A 17,351-nucleotide genomic window follows, 5' to 3' on the forward strand; every position below is an offset into this window, starting at 1 on the left:
ACTCTACTTACCGTATCGCCCATTCCAGCTGAAGCCAATGATCTCCTACAATAAAAGTAAAATAATAAACCAACCTCTTCCTTACCTTTCCATGGTTCCCAGGACAGCTTCAGCTCTGCTACATTCACATGACAGGCTGGACCGCAGCAGAACGCTGCCATTCAGCTTGCCATGCTGCAGACACTGAGAAGCTCCTTAGTGAAGCTCCTCAGTGTCTGGCTGTGACGGCATCCAGATGAGCCGAGTTCATGTCCAATGAACTCAGCTCGCCTCATGCACGTCACTGACAGCGTGGGAGAATTGTCCTGTGCATGCGGTGCCGGCAAATGACGTCATCGCTTGAGCAGCAGAATTCTCCCACGCTGGGATGGCATTGAGATAGCAGGCTGGATTGTAGCAGAACGCTGCCATCCAGCTTGTCATCCTTCAGACACACTGTGGAGCGCAGGCGTTGTGTTGCGTTTTTTTTGGGTTGGGAGGGTTTTTGTTACTTTTTTTCTTTTTTTTACAGTTTTTTTTTTCACTCCTTTGAATTATTCTATCTGTTTTTTAAGCATAAATGATGACAAAACGCTTTAAAAACACATCCAGGTATCTCTTCCGCTTTGCCATTGACTTGTAAAGTTTAGAGCATCTTCCAAGTGGAAAATGCCAGAAGACTGGGCATGCCATTTTTTTCACTGCTTGGCATTTTTAGAAACTTTAAGTGGTTAACAGAAGTTTTAAAGCCTGACTATATGAGCAGCAAATCGTTTTTACATAGCAATACATATGTTCATTCTTTTGAGCATTTTCTGATAAGTTTCCACCTGAAAAAGGTGTTGTGTGAGCATACCCGAAAAGGAAACCTATTGTATGACCTATTCCAGCTCCCACAGGCACTTGTATCTAGACTTATTCTGAGGAGACCGCCTTTAGTTGGGGTGTCCTTTTTTACATTTTTGGCCTACTTATAAATGTTTGCATAGAAAGAACTATGACTGTGTATCTCCTTGCCGTAGAGAAGAGCCAATGGGATTCTACCTTAAAATGAGATTGTGGCGCATCCTACTGTCTGCTAGGTTTTATGTATTGAACTGTGTTAATAATCCTCATGGCACAATGGTGAAAACTTGAGAAGAAATCTACGATGTCGTTAGCACCTGCTTTAGCCCCTTCATCAAGCCCTGCATGTTTTGTGACTGTCCAACAGCCACAAAACATGCGGGCGCAAAGACTCGAATATGTCACTCGAGCACCCGCGATACTCAGTGCATATCCGAGCACCCTAGGCAAACTCAAGTAACGAGCACATGCGCTCATCACTATTTTTTATGTCTGTACCACTAGGCACTCCACTCGGTTGGAATCAATCAGTCAAGAAGAGCAGCTGATCTGCCAGACAACAAGGTCAAGAACCGTTTTACCAATGTCCTACCATGTAAGTAAAATGCCAGCCTTTCTAGTGAATAGTAAGCAGGGAGTACGCATTAGTCTAGAAGTATTTCATGAACTTATTGCCTTGGAGTACAGAAATAATAGAAGTATTACTGAACACATACTTTTTCCAAAAATGCAAAAAATATGTCTATTTATTGACTTTCCAGTGGCATACAACGGCAAAACATTTCAGGCCTGTGCAACGTTTCGAAGGGGTTGTCTACTACCAGGAGAAACCCTTTTTAAGTAAAGTAGTCTCCCTTGAAATGAAATAAAATAAAAATACATTTGCCTCCTGTACCAGTGACGTGGACGCCAGGTGTCAGAGCCCTACAGCCTCATAGCGGCCACTTCACTCTCGCTACTTCCACTTGTCTGAGGTTCGTCTGAAGGAAATGAGTGCACAATAGCAGGAGATGATTGTCTGCAGGGTTCGCTTGGCACCCGGCGCCCATATCACTGGAACTGGAGGTGAAATATGTTTTTTTAATTATTTATTTTACGCGGGAGACTGAGATAGTTAAAAACGGGTTGTCCAGGTAGTAGAGATCCTATTTAAGACTAATTTACATAGACCAATAATCTGGAAGGAGCAATTGATGAAAACGCCAAGAACTGGCACTCGTAAATATGCCGGCAAACACCCAACAAACGGGCGTTGGGTGTTTGGATACATCACTGACGGACACAGACAGAAAAGAACCCCTATGCAAGAGTAGTTTATGGACCCATAGCAGTCTAATAGCTCATCATAATGCACAATTCCACCTGCTTTGGAGATGGTTGTGGCCCCTTCACCGCTAGGCCCAAGATTGCATCAATGATATATCCGCCTCTGGGATAGCTCACGCCGGCATTAAAAACATCATTATTGGCAGCACATTTTTCGGTGTAAAGAAAGGATGTGCTGCTAGTAACGATAATATTCTCTACACACAGAACCATCATATTAATGATTGTCCTGTGCGTATAGAATTCTGGTCGGCCCATGTAAATAGGCCATTAAATGGCCAATTGGCGGCTTTTTGTGGCTGTGGTCTGCAGGTGTAAATGAACTTTTAGACCAAGTTTTTGCGTCCAGACACACTCATGGGGAGTAAAAACGGATATAGAAGAGGCATAGTCTGAAAAAAGGGGAGGTTCTGGAAAAAATCTCAGCCAAGACCAATCAAAAAACTTGGCCATTATGGTTTTATATTTTGGAATGGGGGGGATAACCTTTTATTCTGCCACCGGTGTACGTCGGTGAGATGTGCCTGAGGGATGTGAACACGGATCTCTGTATAAGCAATGGCAGATAGCGTTGCTCCCTAACCTGTGCTCCTATTCTTTATGAACTGCACATAATAGTCCGGAAGGATGATGCAGTTATAAAAGTCAACAGGTTTTATTCATAGTACCTTGATGAGATGAGGTGAGATATCAGGGATGAAGATGAGGTAGGAGTTAGAATTGATATTAGAAGAACAGGTTACAAGAAACGACAGAATCCTTTCTCAGTCCTGTAGCATGTGTTGTCCAAGATGGCACTGAGACAAGAAGGAAGTGAGGAAAAGATAGGAGGAGTTGCAGACAGAAAGGATTATGGGTAAAATAGTAGTGGTAATACATAAACAACGTATTATATCAACCGCCAGTAGATGGCAGCAAAGTACAACAAATATAATAGCCATACTATCTCTATACTAAGATATAACATTAAGGAAATGTTCCAAAATGGCTGAAAGTCTTTGTAAACAATTAGCTAACAGCACAACCTTGCTCAAGTTTTATTAATATCAAGATGTATAAGCAAAAATCTTGTTCTCTCTTCACACAACCCCACTTGCAGTCTTAAAAATATGGGCTTGAGGGCAAATTTTTAAGCAAAATTATTTAAAGTTGGAGATCGTTTAGAGAAGAGACGGGGCCGATAACTATCTCTGTGGAAACAGTAAGAAGTTGTGAACCACAGTCGCCTTTTTTCTGATTGTATCATTTGAATTTTATTTTAAGACGACCATTCAAGAGTTAAACTGCCTGTTGTAAACGGGGAATCCACTTCTGACTACATCAATGCCAACTACATGCCGGTAAGAGTCCTGCTATTTGCATTTCTCAGCCATCGTCATCATCGTTTTATCTGTTTGGGATAAAGCACGGTTGTTCCCTGTGATATTATCGCATATTTTTCCACAACGCATCTTCCTTCCGACTTCGGAATGTGATAAGATGATGCAATCAATTGTGCAAATTCTTTAAAACATTTCTTTATTTGCAGGGTTATAATTCAACCAAGGAATTCATAGCCAGTCAAGGTCCTTTACCGAATACCACCACTGATTTCTGGAGGATGGTTTGGGAGCATCAAGTCAACACAATAGTAATGCTGACCAACTGTATGGAGAATGGTCGGGTAGGTTATTAGTCCCGAAACTAGAGAAAGTCAAAGTATTGCGTCCCTTATTACTTTATGTAATGCGCCATGCCATGTAAGTAAATTAGATTATTGAATTTCTTATTCCATTGGTTTAAAGGTAATCTTTAACTAGGTTTTTGCTATCTGATCTGAGAGCAGCATAATGTAGGGGCAGAGACCCTGATTCCAACGATGTATCACTTAATGAGCTGCTTGCTGTGGTTTTGATAAAAACACATATTTTGCTGCAGATCTCCTAGTTTTCTGAATGCTGAGCTCTGTATAACCCCGCCCACACCACTGATTGGTAGCTTTCTGCCTATGAAGTGTAAATAGAAAGCTGCCAATCAGTGGTGGGGGCGGGGTTATACAAAGCTCATAAATAGGATGACTATTATATACTGGTGATCAAACAGGGATTTTATCAAAACTACAGCAAGCAGCCCAGTAAGAGACGCATCACTGGAATCAGGATATCTGACCCTACATTATGCTGCTCTCAGATTAGGTAGTCACCGATTGCCTTTAAAATAGACCTTGGTGCAATAAACAATACTTTTTGCAACCTCAATTAATTTAGCAAACTTTTAATTTCTATGGTCAAAGGTATGGCCTCGTCCAAAATTTTTATGGCTGAGCAAAATCCATACAAAGCTTCAACACTTTATGAGCATTCACCACTATGTAAGGTGCAAAAATGCTTCATGTCCTTGGAGCCCCCAATGTTAATATACTATTCAGTAGTCCCCCACAAGTCACCAGGACCTAGATGTGACTACAACCTCTGCACCCGAATAATTCCTGTCCATTTCCTGTTGTACAAAGTAGTGCAGGACATGCTGGGAGATGTAGTTTGTAGTGATGAGCGAGCATGCTCGTTACTGGAGATTTATGGGCATGCTCAGGTGTTTCCCCAGTATCTTCAGCGTGCTCAGGTGTTATAGTTTAGTCGTGCTGTGTGCATTATTTGCGACTGTTTGACAGCTTTAATACATGTGAGGAATGCCTAAGAAATATGCATTCCTCACATGTATTAAAGCTGTCAAATAGTCGCAAATCATGCAAACAGCGCAACTCAAACGTAACACCCGAGCATGCTGAAGATACTCGGGAAACACCCGAGCATGCCCATAAATCTCGAGTAACGAGCATGCTCGCTCATCACTAGTAAATAGGTAGATTTTCCCCAAATTAACTCTCCTATTTGGCTATAATTTCATGCTGCACATTCATTTCTTCAATTTATTTTTCTTTTGCAGGTAAAATGTGAACACTACTGGCCACTGGATTATACCCCGTGTACTTATGGAGATATAGCAGTCACCTGTACATTAGAAACCAATTTGCCAGAATGGACAACACGAGATTTCTCCATCAGACGGGTATGTGCTGCTCATTGGTTAATATGTTAAATTTCTCTAATATATAGAAGTTCAACAGCAAAAAACATGAAATAGTTGCCAATTACCTTGGTGGAAAAAAATCCATATAAATCTCCTAGTCCCCAGAAATCTTGCACCAATGATATGTAATATAATTAATTACTTAAAGGAAAGTTATCCACAACTCTTTTTTTTAAACTTTTTTTCAGTTAATTTACTATGACCACTTTCTCTGGCAAATAGTTCTAGTGTCATTGCTCCTATAGTAAAGCATTCCTTCTGTTTTATGTAGAGGATGCACCTTTTCTTTGTTACATGCTTAACCCAAAACAGATCTTGGTATTGTAAATTATCATACTTACATATACTATTAGATCAGTCCCCAAACCATCCTCTTTTATTCTACATAACCGAGAGAATTCTTTGATGGTACTACAGTCCTATCAGGGCTGTACTGGTCATCTGGCAATTCTGGCAAATGCTTGATGGGCTGGTCTGGCTGTGGGCCACATTGTCTGCTATTCTGTTAACAGTGTCAGCGTCACTGTTGAGATGGAGCACAGAGCAACCGGCTCCCTCAATCCACCCGACAAAGCATTGTGACCCCATTACAGTATGATTCTTCAACTGTAATCCCCACACAGCCCTCCACACAGTGTAATGGGCCTCACCTAGTCCTCCTCACAGTATAATGGGCCCCACATAGTGCTCCATACAGTATAGTGGGCCCCACATAGTCCTCCATACAGTATAATGGGCCCCACATAGTCCTCCATACAGTATAATGGGCCCCACATAGTCCTCCATACAGTATAATGGGCCCCACATAGTCCTCCATACAGTGTAATGGGCCCCACATAGTCCTCCATACAGTGTAATGGGCCCCACATAGTCCTCCATACAGTGTAATGGGCCCCACATAGTCCTCCATACAGTGTAATGGGCCCCACATAGTCCTCTATACAGTGTAATGGGCCCCACATAGTCCTCCATACAGTGTAATGGGCCCCACATAGTCCTCCATACAGTGTAATGGGCCCCACATAGTCCTCCATACAGTGTAATGGGCCCCACATAGTCCTCCATACAGTGTAATGGGCCCCACATAGTCCTCCATACAGTGTAATGGGCCCCACATAGTCCTCCATACAGTGTAATGGGCCCCACATAGTCCTCCATACAGTGTAATGGGCCCCACATAGTCCTCCATACAGCGTAATGGGCCCCACATAGTCCTCCATACAGTGTAATGGGCCCCACATAGTCCTCCATATTGTGTAACGGGCCTCACATAGTCCTCCATACAGTATAATGGAATCACATTAAAAAAACACTCACCTCTGCCCATTCGCCTGCTGCTCCGGTCTCTTCATGTTGTCTTCAGATCCTCTGCGCATCTTCGTACAGCAGGCGCATTGTAATGCTGCACTGAAACGTCAGACGCAGAGGGGGAATGATGGGAGAGGGAGCATCAGCTGGCGCTCCCTCCTCCATCATTGCTTTCAACTGTATCGGCATCCAGGATGCCGATATGGTTGAAAGTGCGATGCCGGGTGAAAGTGATCTCTGTGCCTACATCATGCTGCTCTGATTCCATATCAAACATCTGCTGACAGTTTCCTTTTACAGCCAAAATAGGTCTTGTTCTGAAGAGGTTAAACAAATAATGTGGAAATCCATACATTTTTTTAAATGTATGTGTTATATTCAAATTTTTACTTAGTTTTAACTTACTTTTACTTTTTATGAGTGATAATAGAATATTTTTCTTTTTGCAGGATAATGAGCCAGGCATAAAATATTTGCGCCACTTTCATTTTACTGCATGGCCTGACCATGGGGTGCCAGAGTCCACCACATCCATCATCCAGTTCCGTAATCTTGTGCGAGAGCACATGGACCAGCACAGGAGCAATGGGCCAACAGTTATACATTGCAGGTAAGATGAAAGTATATTGCAAGTTGTATTAAGTAGTTTTTTTTTTTAGCATTTTACATAATGGGGAAACATGCTTTCAAGTAAATACCAAACTTAAAGAAAAAGTCCCAGTTGTTAATGCCTTTACCCTCCAAGCCAGTTTTCATCTTCATGACCTGGACAAATTTTACAATTTTTATGTATTCACTCTGGAACCCTTCAACGGATCCCAGTGATTCTGAGATTGTTTTTTCATGACACATTGTACTTCATGATAGCAGTAAAATTTGTTTAATATGACTTGCGTTTTTTTGTGAAAATATTGGAAATTTGGCAAAAATTTTGCAATTATTAAACTTTTAATTCTTATGCCCTTAAACCAGAGAGATATGTCACACAAAATAGTTAATAAATAACATTTCCCACATGTCTACTTTGCATCCTTTTTGAAATGCAATTTTTTTTGTTAAGAAATTAGAAGGGATAAAAGGTTGATCAGCAATTTATAATTTTTAATACAAAAAAATTACAAAACCATTTTTTTAAGGACCACATAAAATTTGAAGTGACTATATGACAGAAAATACCCAGAAGTGACATCATTCTAAAAACTACTGCTCCCCTCAAAGTGCTCAAAACTAGAGATGAGCATTGTTCTACTCGAACTGTTCGCCAATCTCAAATTCGAGCTGTTTTGGGCGGTGTTCGAGCCGGTCGGCGAACACGAACAATTTGAGAAAAATTCGGCTGTTCGAGGTTATGTTCGATAACTGTTCGTGCACCAAAATCATAACTGGATTTTTTCTCAGTAATGATGAAAATTAATGTTAATACGCAGTTTGAGTGTACAGTGGGGCGGGGGGAGGGGCAGGGGATGGATCTCTGCAGGAACAATGAAGATCTCCATTTTTTTTTCTCTTTCCCGCATTTGCAGTGGGGAGGTGCAATCTGTCAGCCTATCAGCAGCGCACACGGAGCGAAGTGCTTTTTTTCACACAAGCAAGGGCATGTGTGATTGGCAGTGTATGTCACATGTCCTTGCCCTATAAGACCAAGCCATTTTCCCCGTCGCCACCATTTTCTCACTGCTGCAGCTGCGTGTTAGACGGCACCGCTGTTGCTGTGTGTGCTATACCTTGTTAATTTCAAGCCAATTTTCGCACAAATATACAGATAGCTTGGGAGTAGGGAATAGTTGTGATTGCAGTCCTTTTAAGGACTAGGTTACAGCATTTCCTACGACTTTTATCAGGGAGGTCTGTGCTTTTAAATAGATAGGTTGTGGGAGTAAAGACTAATTGTAATTGGAGTCCTTTTCAGGACTAGGTTACATGAGTTCCTATCAGTTTTTGCCAGGCAGGTCTGTGCCAGTGCTGTGCAAGTTTTTTTCACAGCATTTGGCTGAATCTAGCAAAGCTAATCCTTTTTGGCCTATTGCAGAGTGTGTTAGTCAGTGGAGTAGCCTATCTGTGTTGCAAGATATACCACCTGTGTATAGAATACCAATTTTTTTACTGCACCTAGTGAAGTAAAATCTTTTGGGCATAGCATCATTCTATTAGTCCATCTATACTGACCTCCATCAGGTTGCAAACTGAATATAATTTTTTTCTGCATCTAGCTCTGAAAAAATATTTGGGCTTCTAGCGGTGTGTGGGACTTGGTCTATTAGTCCATCTATACTGACCTCCATCAGGTTGCAAATTAAAAATAATTTTTTTCTGCATCTAGCTCTGAAAAAATATTTGGGCTTCTAGCGGTGTGTGGGACTTGGTCTGTTAGTCCATCTATACTGACCTCCATCAGGTTGCAAATTAAAAATGATTTTTTTCTGCATCTAGCTCTGAAAAAATATTTGGGCTTCTAGCAGTGTGTGGGACTTGGTCTATTAGTCCATCTATACTGACCTACATCAGGTTGCAAATTAAAAATATTTTTTTTCTGCATCTAACCCAGCCAATAGTTTTGGCCTAATACCACAGTTTGGCCACTCAGCTCTGCTCGGTTACCATCCATTGTTTTTTTGTGCAAACAACTCCAGAGTTGTGAATTAGTTAACCACCAAAATGAGTGGAAAAAGGCCTGCTGCTGGTGGAAAGGGGAATAGGCGTGTTGGGAAGGGGAAAAAAGGTTGTGTACGTGGGGTAGGTGCAGAAGAAAGACCATCTTCCAGCCAAACTAAAATGTCTACTTCTTTTAGCGGACAATGTGATAAGATCCCTTTCTTACGGCCACGTCAATCGCTACAAATTCCAGATGAGGCACAAAAACAGCAGGTGCTTCAACGGATATCAAGTGCTCCTTTAAGTGGGCTCTCCTCCACATCAACTTCAACATCACAAATACTCCAGTCCTCAAAGGTGTCACCCAAATCGCACTTGCTTCCTCACAGCTCCCAAATCTCCAGCTGCCCGTCTGAGTATGAGGTAGAACAGATGGTTGAGTCTGCAGAGCTGTTTACTCATACTATAGCCTAGGAATCAGAGGTCGACTCCAGCGCTTCTGTGAATCCAGACGAGGAAATGATCTGCACTGATGCCCAGAATCTTTATGAGTCGGATCCAGGACCAGACGCAGAAGGTTCTGACCATAATGTAGACCCTCATTCCCAAACTGTAACTCCTGTTGGTGGAGACAATGAGGAAGACGATGATAAGACTCAAATACCTGATTGGAGCGACAACTTTAGGTTTTTGTCAGGGCAGGAACAGGTTGGCTCTGAGGACGACGGGTGTGATAACGCACAGGGTGATGATGATGAGGTCGGAGATCCCACTTACTGTCAACCCACAGTCAGCCAAGAGATGAGGTCAGCAGAGGAGGTGGAGGAAGATGCTAGTGACGACGAGGTCAGGTTGCGCCTTCCTGGACAGAGACGTAGTACTGGAAGCACGTCAACAACTGCATCCTCAAACACAACTCTGCTTCTCACCACAAGTCATGGTGGCTCTTCAGGTCGCATGGGTGCTAAGCCTTGCATAGCCTGGGCATTTTTTCAGATCGATAAAGATGACCCAACTCGTGTTATCTGTAACATTTGTCAGCAAAAGCTAAGTAGAGGCCAAAAAATACATAGTTTGAGTACTTCATGCATGAACCGGCACATGGACATGAAGCATAAGTTGCAGTGGGAAGCTCAGTGTGCTACAATGCGGTCTAGCCGGCCGGGCCAACCACCGTCTGCCATATCTTGTGCATCCGCAGCCTCTTCATCCTCTGTGACTGGGGGGACAGCAGTCACACCTGTTTTGGGGCGCAGACCTGCCACCTCTTTACCCGCAACAGCCAGCGTGATTGGCAGGTCATCATTTTCTTTGGAGGTGGTAACACCAGATGGTCTTGAGCGCTGTCCGACATCGATAGCACCACCTTTGGATCAAGGCAACCTAACATGTCCGCCTGCATCTTCCTCACAGACCGGCAGTTTGCCGGGGACACCCTTATCAACCCCGTCTAAGCACAATAGCCAGCCCTCGGTCCCTCAGATGTGGACAAGTAAAAGACCATTTCCTCCTAGCCATGAGAAAGCTAAGAGGTTGAATTTCACCATCTGCAAGCTCTTGGCTACAGAAATGCTGCCTTTCCGCCTGGTGGACACAGAGGATTTTCGAGACCTTATGTCCGTCGCAGTGCCCCAGTACCAGATGCCCAGTCGGCACTACTTCTCAAAGAAAGGTGTGCCTGCGCTCCACCAGCATGTCGCACACAACATCACCGCTTCTTTGAGAAACTCTGTGTGTGACAGGGTGCATTTCACCACAGACACTTGGACGAGTAGGCATGGACAGGGGCGTTACATGTCGCTGACTGGGCACTGGGTAACTATGGTGACAGCAGGACAAGGGGCTGCTGTCCAAGTCTTGCCGTCCCCACGAGTTGTGCGTCAATCCTCTTTATGTCATTTTTCCACCACTGCTTCTGCCTCCTCAACCTTCTCTCGGTCTTCCACCTGCACCCAAAGCCTGTCTGGTCATGCCACAAGCTTTCTAACTGCGCAGAAGGGATCCTGCACACCTCCTTACTATGCTGGCAGTAGGGCTCAACGTCATCAGGCGGTTTTTACATTGAAATGTCTGGGAAATGTGAGTCACACAGCTGAGGAGTTGTGGTCAGCTCTGGAGAACCAATTTCATGAATGGTTGTCTCCACTGGACCTGAAACCAGGGAAGGCCGTGTGCGACAATGCTGCAAACCTGGGTGCGGCCCTTCGCCGGGGCAATGTCACACACGTGCCTTGTATGGCTCACGTGTTGAACCTGGTTGTCCAGCAATTTTTAGCCCACTATCCCAGACTAGATGGCCTTCTGCAGAGGGCACGGTCGCTGTGTGCTCACTTCCGCCGTTCGCATCCCGCAGCTCAGCGACTTACATCTCTACAGAAGTCGTTGGGCCTGCCACTTCACCGGCTAAAATGCGATGTGCCTACCCGGTGGAATTCAACTCTGCACATGTTGCAGCGACTGTGGCAGCACCGACAAGCCCTGGTGCAATACGTTCTGACGTATAGCCTGGGCCAACGAGATTCAGAGGTGGGGCAAATCACGCTGGAGGAGTGGTCTCAGATCAGGGACCTATGCACCCTTCTGCACAGTTTTGAAATGGCGACGAAGATGTTTAGTGCTGACGATGCCATTATCATGACTATTCCGGTGATTTACATGCTGGAGCACATGTTAAACAGAATTCGGAGTCAGGTGGTGGCACAAGAGGAGGTGGAGGAAGTAGAGGAGGAGGAGTTGTATGCGGAAGGGCTAACATCTGCAAGGTCCAGACGGTCGGCAGCACCAAAGCGGCAGGCATGTGAGGGTGGGGGAGATGGTTTTACCAGGGCGCATGGTAGCAGCCAAACTAGTGAGGAAGGTGCAGGAGCCCAGGAAGAAGTGGAGGACGAACTGATGGAAGACTCATCAGATGAGGGAGACCTTGATCACATTTCTGTTGTGCGAGGTTGGGGGGAGAGGACAGAGGAAGGAAGCATGATTGTTACCTCGCCACCAACACAACAGGGACTTGGTGCTCCTGGATGCGCAACACACATGAGTGCCTTCTTGCTGCACTACCTGCAACATGACCCTCGAATTGTGAGAATTAGAAATAATCCTGACTACTGGGTTGCCACACTGTTAGATCCCCGGTACAAAAGTAAATTTGCAGAAATTATTCCTGCCATAGAAAGGGATGCACGCATGCAGGAGTATCAGCAGAGACTGTTGCAGAATCTTACATGTGCTTTTCCACAAAATACCAGTGGTGCACGTAGTGAATCTCACAGTTCCAACTTGCCAACCGTGGGACCGTCAAGTGTTCAGCACTCAAACCGTGACAGAACCACAGTATCTGCTGGTAACATCAATTTTGCGGAATCATTTCACCACTTTTTTAGCCCATCCTTTGCAAGGCCACAGGAGACAAGAAGTCTGACACATAGTCAACGCCTAGAGACGATGGTACAGGAGTATCTCCAAGTAAACATTGAAGCCACGACTGTGTCACTGGACCCTTGCTCTTTTTGGGCTTCCAATCTGGATAAATGGCCGGAGCTAGCCACTTACGCCTTGGAGATCTTGTCATGCCCCGCAGCCAGCGTTCTGTCTGAACGTGTGTTCAGCGCTGCTGGTGGTGTGCTGACAGATAAGCGCACGCGGCTCTCCACTGATAATGTAGACAGACTCACGTTCATAAAGATGAACAAATCATGGATCCGAAACGACTTTTCTACCCCTGTGTCATCCTGGGGAGAGTAAAAGCTTGATGATTGGTTAAAATCACCCTACCAACCGTTTTAAGCTTTCAAATTACTAATCATGTTTATCTGTATCTTGACTGGAAAATAATTTGGGCTTTGTAGCAGTGTGCAGCACTGATCCTATTAGGCCATCTATACTAAAGCTTCACCAGATTTAAAATTAAAAATAATTTTTAGCTGCATCTAGCCCGGAAAATAATTTTGGGGCTCCGAGATGCGCAAGGCACATAAGTGCCTTCCTGCAGCATGACCCTCATATTGTCAGAATTCGAAGTAATCATGACTACTGGGTTGCCACACTCTTAGATCCCCCAAACTTTTCGATCAACCTTTTCATTTTAATAAAGACCAAAAAAATGGTCATTTTTGAAATTATAAGCATTAGCAGGTTAGAAACTGAAATCAAACAGTTTTCAACTCAAAACTTTATTCTAGGTGATGTTACATTTTCACATAGGACCCCTTGTTCGAAAGGAGCTTCTGAACTCTCTCGTCCATTGAATTTGTCAGGTTTTGGATGGTTTCTGCTTCAATTGTTTTGCATGAGGACAGAATACCCTCCCAGAGCTGTTGCTTAGATGTGAACTGCCTCCCGCCATCATAGACACTCCTTTTAATGATGCTCCAAAGGTTCTGAATGGGGTAGAGGTCAGGGGAGCATGGGGGTCACACCATAAGTTTGTCCCCTTTTATGCCCATATCAGCCAGAGATGCAGATGTTTTATGTGCAGCATGAGATGGTGCATTATCATGCAGAAAAATGATCTTGCTGTGAAATACACGGTTCTTCTTCTTGAACCATGGCAGGAAGTGCTGTTTGAGAAAATCCACATACATTATGGAGTTCATCTTTAGCGCCTTCAGGGATCCTAAAGGGGCCGACAATCTCTCTCCCCATGATTCCAGCCCAAAACATTACTCCACCTCCTCCTTGTTGGCGCTGTAGCCGTGTTTGCGTGGGGTGTCCATCAACCAGCCATCCTCCACTCCATCCATCTGGACCATCGAGCGCTGCACGGCACTCATCCGTGAACAAAACAGTTTTGAAATCAGTCTTCATGTAATGTTTGGCCCACTGGAGCCGTTTCTGCTTGTGTGAAGTGGATAGAGGAGGTCGACAGGATGGCGCATGCACAGCTGAAAACCTCTGAAGGACCCTGCATCTTGTTGTTCGGGGGACGTTGGAGGCACAAGCAGCTTCAAAAACTTGTCTGCTGCTATGACAAGGCTTTTTTGCCGCTGCTCTTTCAACCTGACGTAATTGCCTGTAGGAAAGAGTCCTCAATTTGCCCTTATCAGCACGCACACGTGTGTACTGTGAATCAGCTACATACTTCTTGATTGCCAAGACACTTCATCCTGATCATCGCACAATGTTGATTGTAGTCATGCCTTGACCTAAACACTCCACAATTTGTTGCTTCTCAGCAGCCGACACATCCTTTTTCTTTCCCATTTTGGCAGAAAATGTAGGCTGCTTAATAATGTGAGAGAGCCTTCTTAAGTAGTCTTGCCTTTCATTGGACACACCTGCCAAACTAATTAGCACAGGTGTCTGCAATTGCTTACAGTGATATAAAGAGCCCTGACACACATCACCATCAATGAGTTTAACTGACAAACAAACAAATTCTTCCCTTATCACTCCTAAACACTTTTTGTATAATAATTTGGAACGCAGTGTACATGTGCTTTTCCACAAAACACCAGTGGTTCACGTAGTGAATCTTACAGTTCTAACTTGCCAACCGTGGTCTGTATGGAGTTGTTCAATAAAGGGCCCAAAATTAAGATAACATAGATGGGAGAGGTCTCTATGAATAGGAATTCCTAAGTATTTGATACCCTGTGAGGGCCAGGCAAAGGGAAAGTTGGACTGGATGGAATCCTATATGGATTTGGGGAGGGAGACATCGAGGGCCTCAGACTTCGCTGCATTGATTTTAAAATTTTACCATGTAACAAAGTGATCTATTTCAGCCATAACAGCATGGATGGATATATGTGATTGAGTGATATATACTAGGACATCATCAGCAAATAGAGAGCACTTGTACTCGGTGCCTCCCACCTCAATCCACCTAATATTGGGGTTATGGCGAATTGATGAGAGCAGGTGCTCCGTCACTAGGATGTATAAGAGAGGGGACAGAGGACATCACTGCCTTGTCCCATTGGTGATTGTGAAAGGTGATGAAAATGTTCTGACGCACCCCCTGGGCCTTGGGACACCCGGAGCCGGACCCTTTTTGGTGGATGCTGGTGGTTGTAGTCTTCGTGGCGGCGACCCAGTTCCGTGGCTCAGGGCGGTCAAACCAGTGGCGGAACTATTTATGTGGTTTTCATGTTTAAATGTCCGACTACGCCACCCGTGGATTGCGGTCAGAGTGAACCGCCGCTACAGGGCAGACCACTGAGGCTGGTGTTGTGGGTGCAGCAGAGCGTAGCATAACTCCCCACGGGAGGAGTATAGCCTCAGGGCAGTGTATGCGGAGGATGGGGGTGATGGTGCAGGGCAGCAGCAGTAACGACACGGAGTCAGTGATGCAGTTCAGGGCCTTTACTCACAGTTCTTATTATCCAGACCACGTCTGCAGGTAACGGCTGCCCACGTCGTACTGTGCTCACCAGGTGAGGGGCTCAGACAACTCCCAGATAACTTTGGAGCACTTCACAGGACCCCCTTTGTGTGTCCTTTGTCTGGCCTTTCTTACCAACACTTCTGTCCGGCTGCCTCGGGCCTCCTCTTGGTAAACTTGGCGCCAGTTTCCCTGACCCTATGTGGTGCCTTCCTAGCTGGTGTAGCGAGGGGCTGCGCCACATAAAATGTCATAGCCTCCGGTTTCTAGCTGAGGGTCGTTTCCTGCCTCCACTAGTTCGGGGACCGGTCTCCCCCTTTGGCCTGACCCCTCCACGCAGCTGGATTCGGGCGTGCGGTGGCGACTCGCCCGTCCGTACCCCTGGGATCCCTTCATTCCTCGTTCCTGGAGCCTTCTCCGCTCCTCTTCCTTCCTTCTCCCTCTTCCAGGCCTATGCCTCTGTTACTAGGCCCGCCTCCGGAGCAGAGCTCATGCAGAGCCCCTGCTCCCTGCCACTTCTGCTCAGACTTCTCTGCACTGAACTAAGATGGTGCCCACCTTTTATACTCCCTTCTCAATGCACCCAGGAACTGCTTCCTCCCTGCTCCTGCACTACAGGGTTCCCCTTCCTCAGTGTTCCCTCCCCCCACTCCAGCCAGGGACAGGGACTGTCGTGCCCATCTCAGGGGCATATTGGTCGCCCTGCCCCACGGCAATGTGGTGTAATGCATGCAGGTGTCGGGTCCTGATCCACACTCCATCCTTACCTGAGAGTGAGATATCACACCTCTGGGTGAGGTGCAATACGTCTTTAGCAACCGAGCCCTCAGGGTGCTACAGTTCCATTTATCTTCAGCCTAGGTGACGTATTGCGATACAGGGCCGTGATTTTGGCTATAAAAGGGTCCCCTAGACCCCTACCCCAAGCTTTTTAAGAGAATCATATATGGCGTGCCAGGAGACTCTATGGAATGCTTTCTCAGCATCTAACGAGAGTATCTAATTACAAATTTTTAACTGCATCTAGCCCAGGAAATACTTTGTGCCTAGTAGCAGTGTCTGCTAGTAAGCGGATTATCCCGGCTGTTAAGCAAGCTGCACCACCTGTAGTTTAGACACTTAATTTTTTCAAAGGAAATGCTTCAGGACCATGGGATACTTAGTGAAGAGCATCAGGAGGCACCCCAAGGCATAGGGGCTGGGACTGGCAGTAGGATGCCTTGCGGTGGACAGCCGAGCTCGATCCTTATAAAAGCTTTTTAACTGCAGCAGCTTTAGTGGACGCTACTGGAGCTGGAATTACCGCGGCTGCTGGCATGAGACTTGCCCTCCAATAGATCCTTGTAAATGGATTTAAAGTGTATTCATTCAAATTAGAGAGACAATTTAAATTAAAAAGCTTAGAGCTGCCTCCACCACAAGGGGGCTCGCTCGACCCACCAGCGGACAGGCACCAGTATTGGGAGAGGGGGGCTGGCCGTCAGGGTTCACCGCGGCTCTGGCACAAACCCGGCGATACGGAGGTGGCACGGGCAGGAGCGGACTGGCCGTGTCGGCTTCTCACTTTTTGGATTTTAGAAGGGCATGACATGCCTATATCTGTGTCTCCCCCTCCTTTTACTCCTCCACCTCTTTTATTTTCGCATGACTATATGTACTTGTCACTTTTCCATGTGTTAGTTATGTCTTCTGAGCAGTTTGTCAGCTTTTGGACACCTTTGAAGGTGTTTTCTATGTGTTTCTATGTGTTTTTGTTTGCCTGCCATTGGTTTTAACGGTGTTCGAAGGTGTTCGACGAACAGTTCGACGAACAGTTCGGCGAACACACGGGTGTTCGACGAACCGAACCGAACTCGAACACTACGGGGGTGGCTCAACACTACTCAAAACCACATTCAAGAAGTTTATT

At 45.3% G+C, this 17,351-nt stretch overlaps 1 protein-coding gene across 11 annotated transcripts in view; it reads left to right on the forward strand.

Annotated features, from left to right (window-relative positions):
* Positions 1-17,351, forward strand: part of PTPRH (protein tyrosine phosphatase receptor type H) — a 243,491-nt gene that overhangs the window by 214,762 nt on the left and 11,378 nt on the right. For all 11 annotated transcript variants that reach the window (XM_073656350.1, XM_073656354.1, XM_073656351.1 and 8 more), the window contains 5 exons: positions 1,330-1,420; positions 3,415-3,491; positions 3,680-3,814; positions 5,077-5,199; positions 6,978-7,138. In XM_073656350.1, the coding sequence (XP_073512451.1) occupies positions 1,330-1,420; positions 3,415-3,491; positions 3,680-3,814; positions 5,077-5,199; positions 6,978-7,138 (587 nt within the window). The remainder of the gene's footprint in view (positions 1-1,329; positions 1,421-3,414; positions 3,492-3,679; positions 3,815-5,076; positions 5,200-6,977; positions 7,139-17,351) is intronic.

Source organism: Phyllobates terribilis, unplaced genomic scaffold (genome assembly GCF_046119375.1).
Source record: "Phyllobates terribilis strain yellow unplaced genomic scaffold, ASM4611937v1 Scaffold_12__6_contigs__length_324123572, whole genome shotgun sequence".
In the NCBI taxonomy this organism is placed as follows: Eukaryota; Metazoa; Chordata; class Amphibia; order Anura; family Dendrobatidae; genus Phyllobates; species Phyllobates terribilis.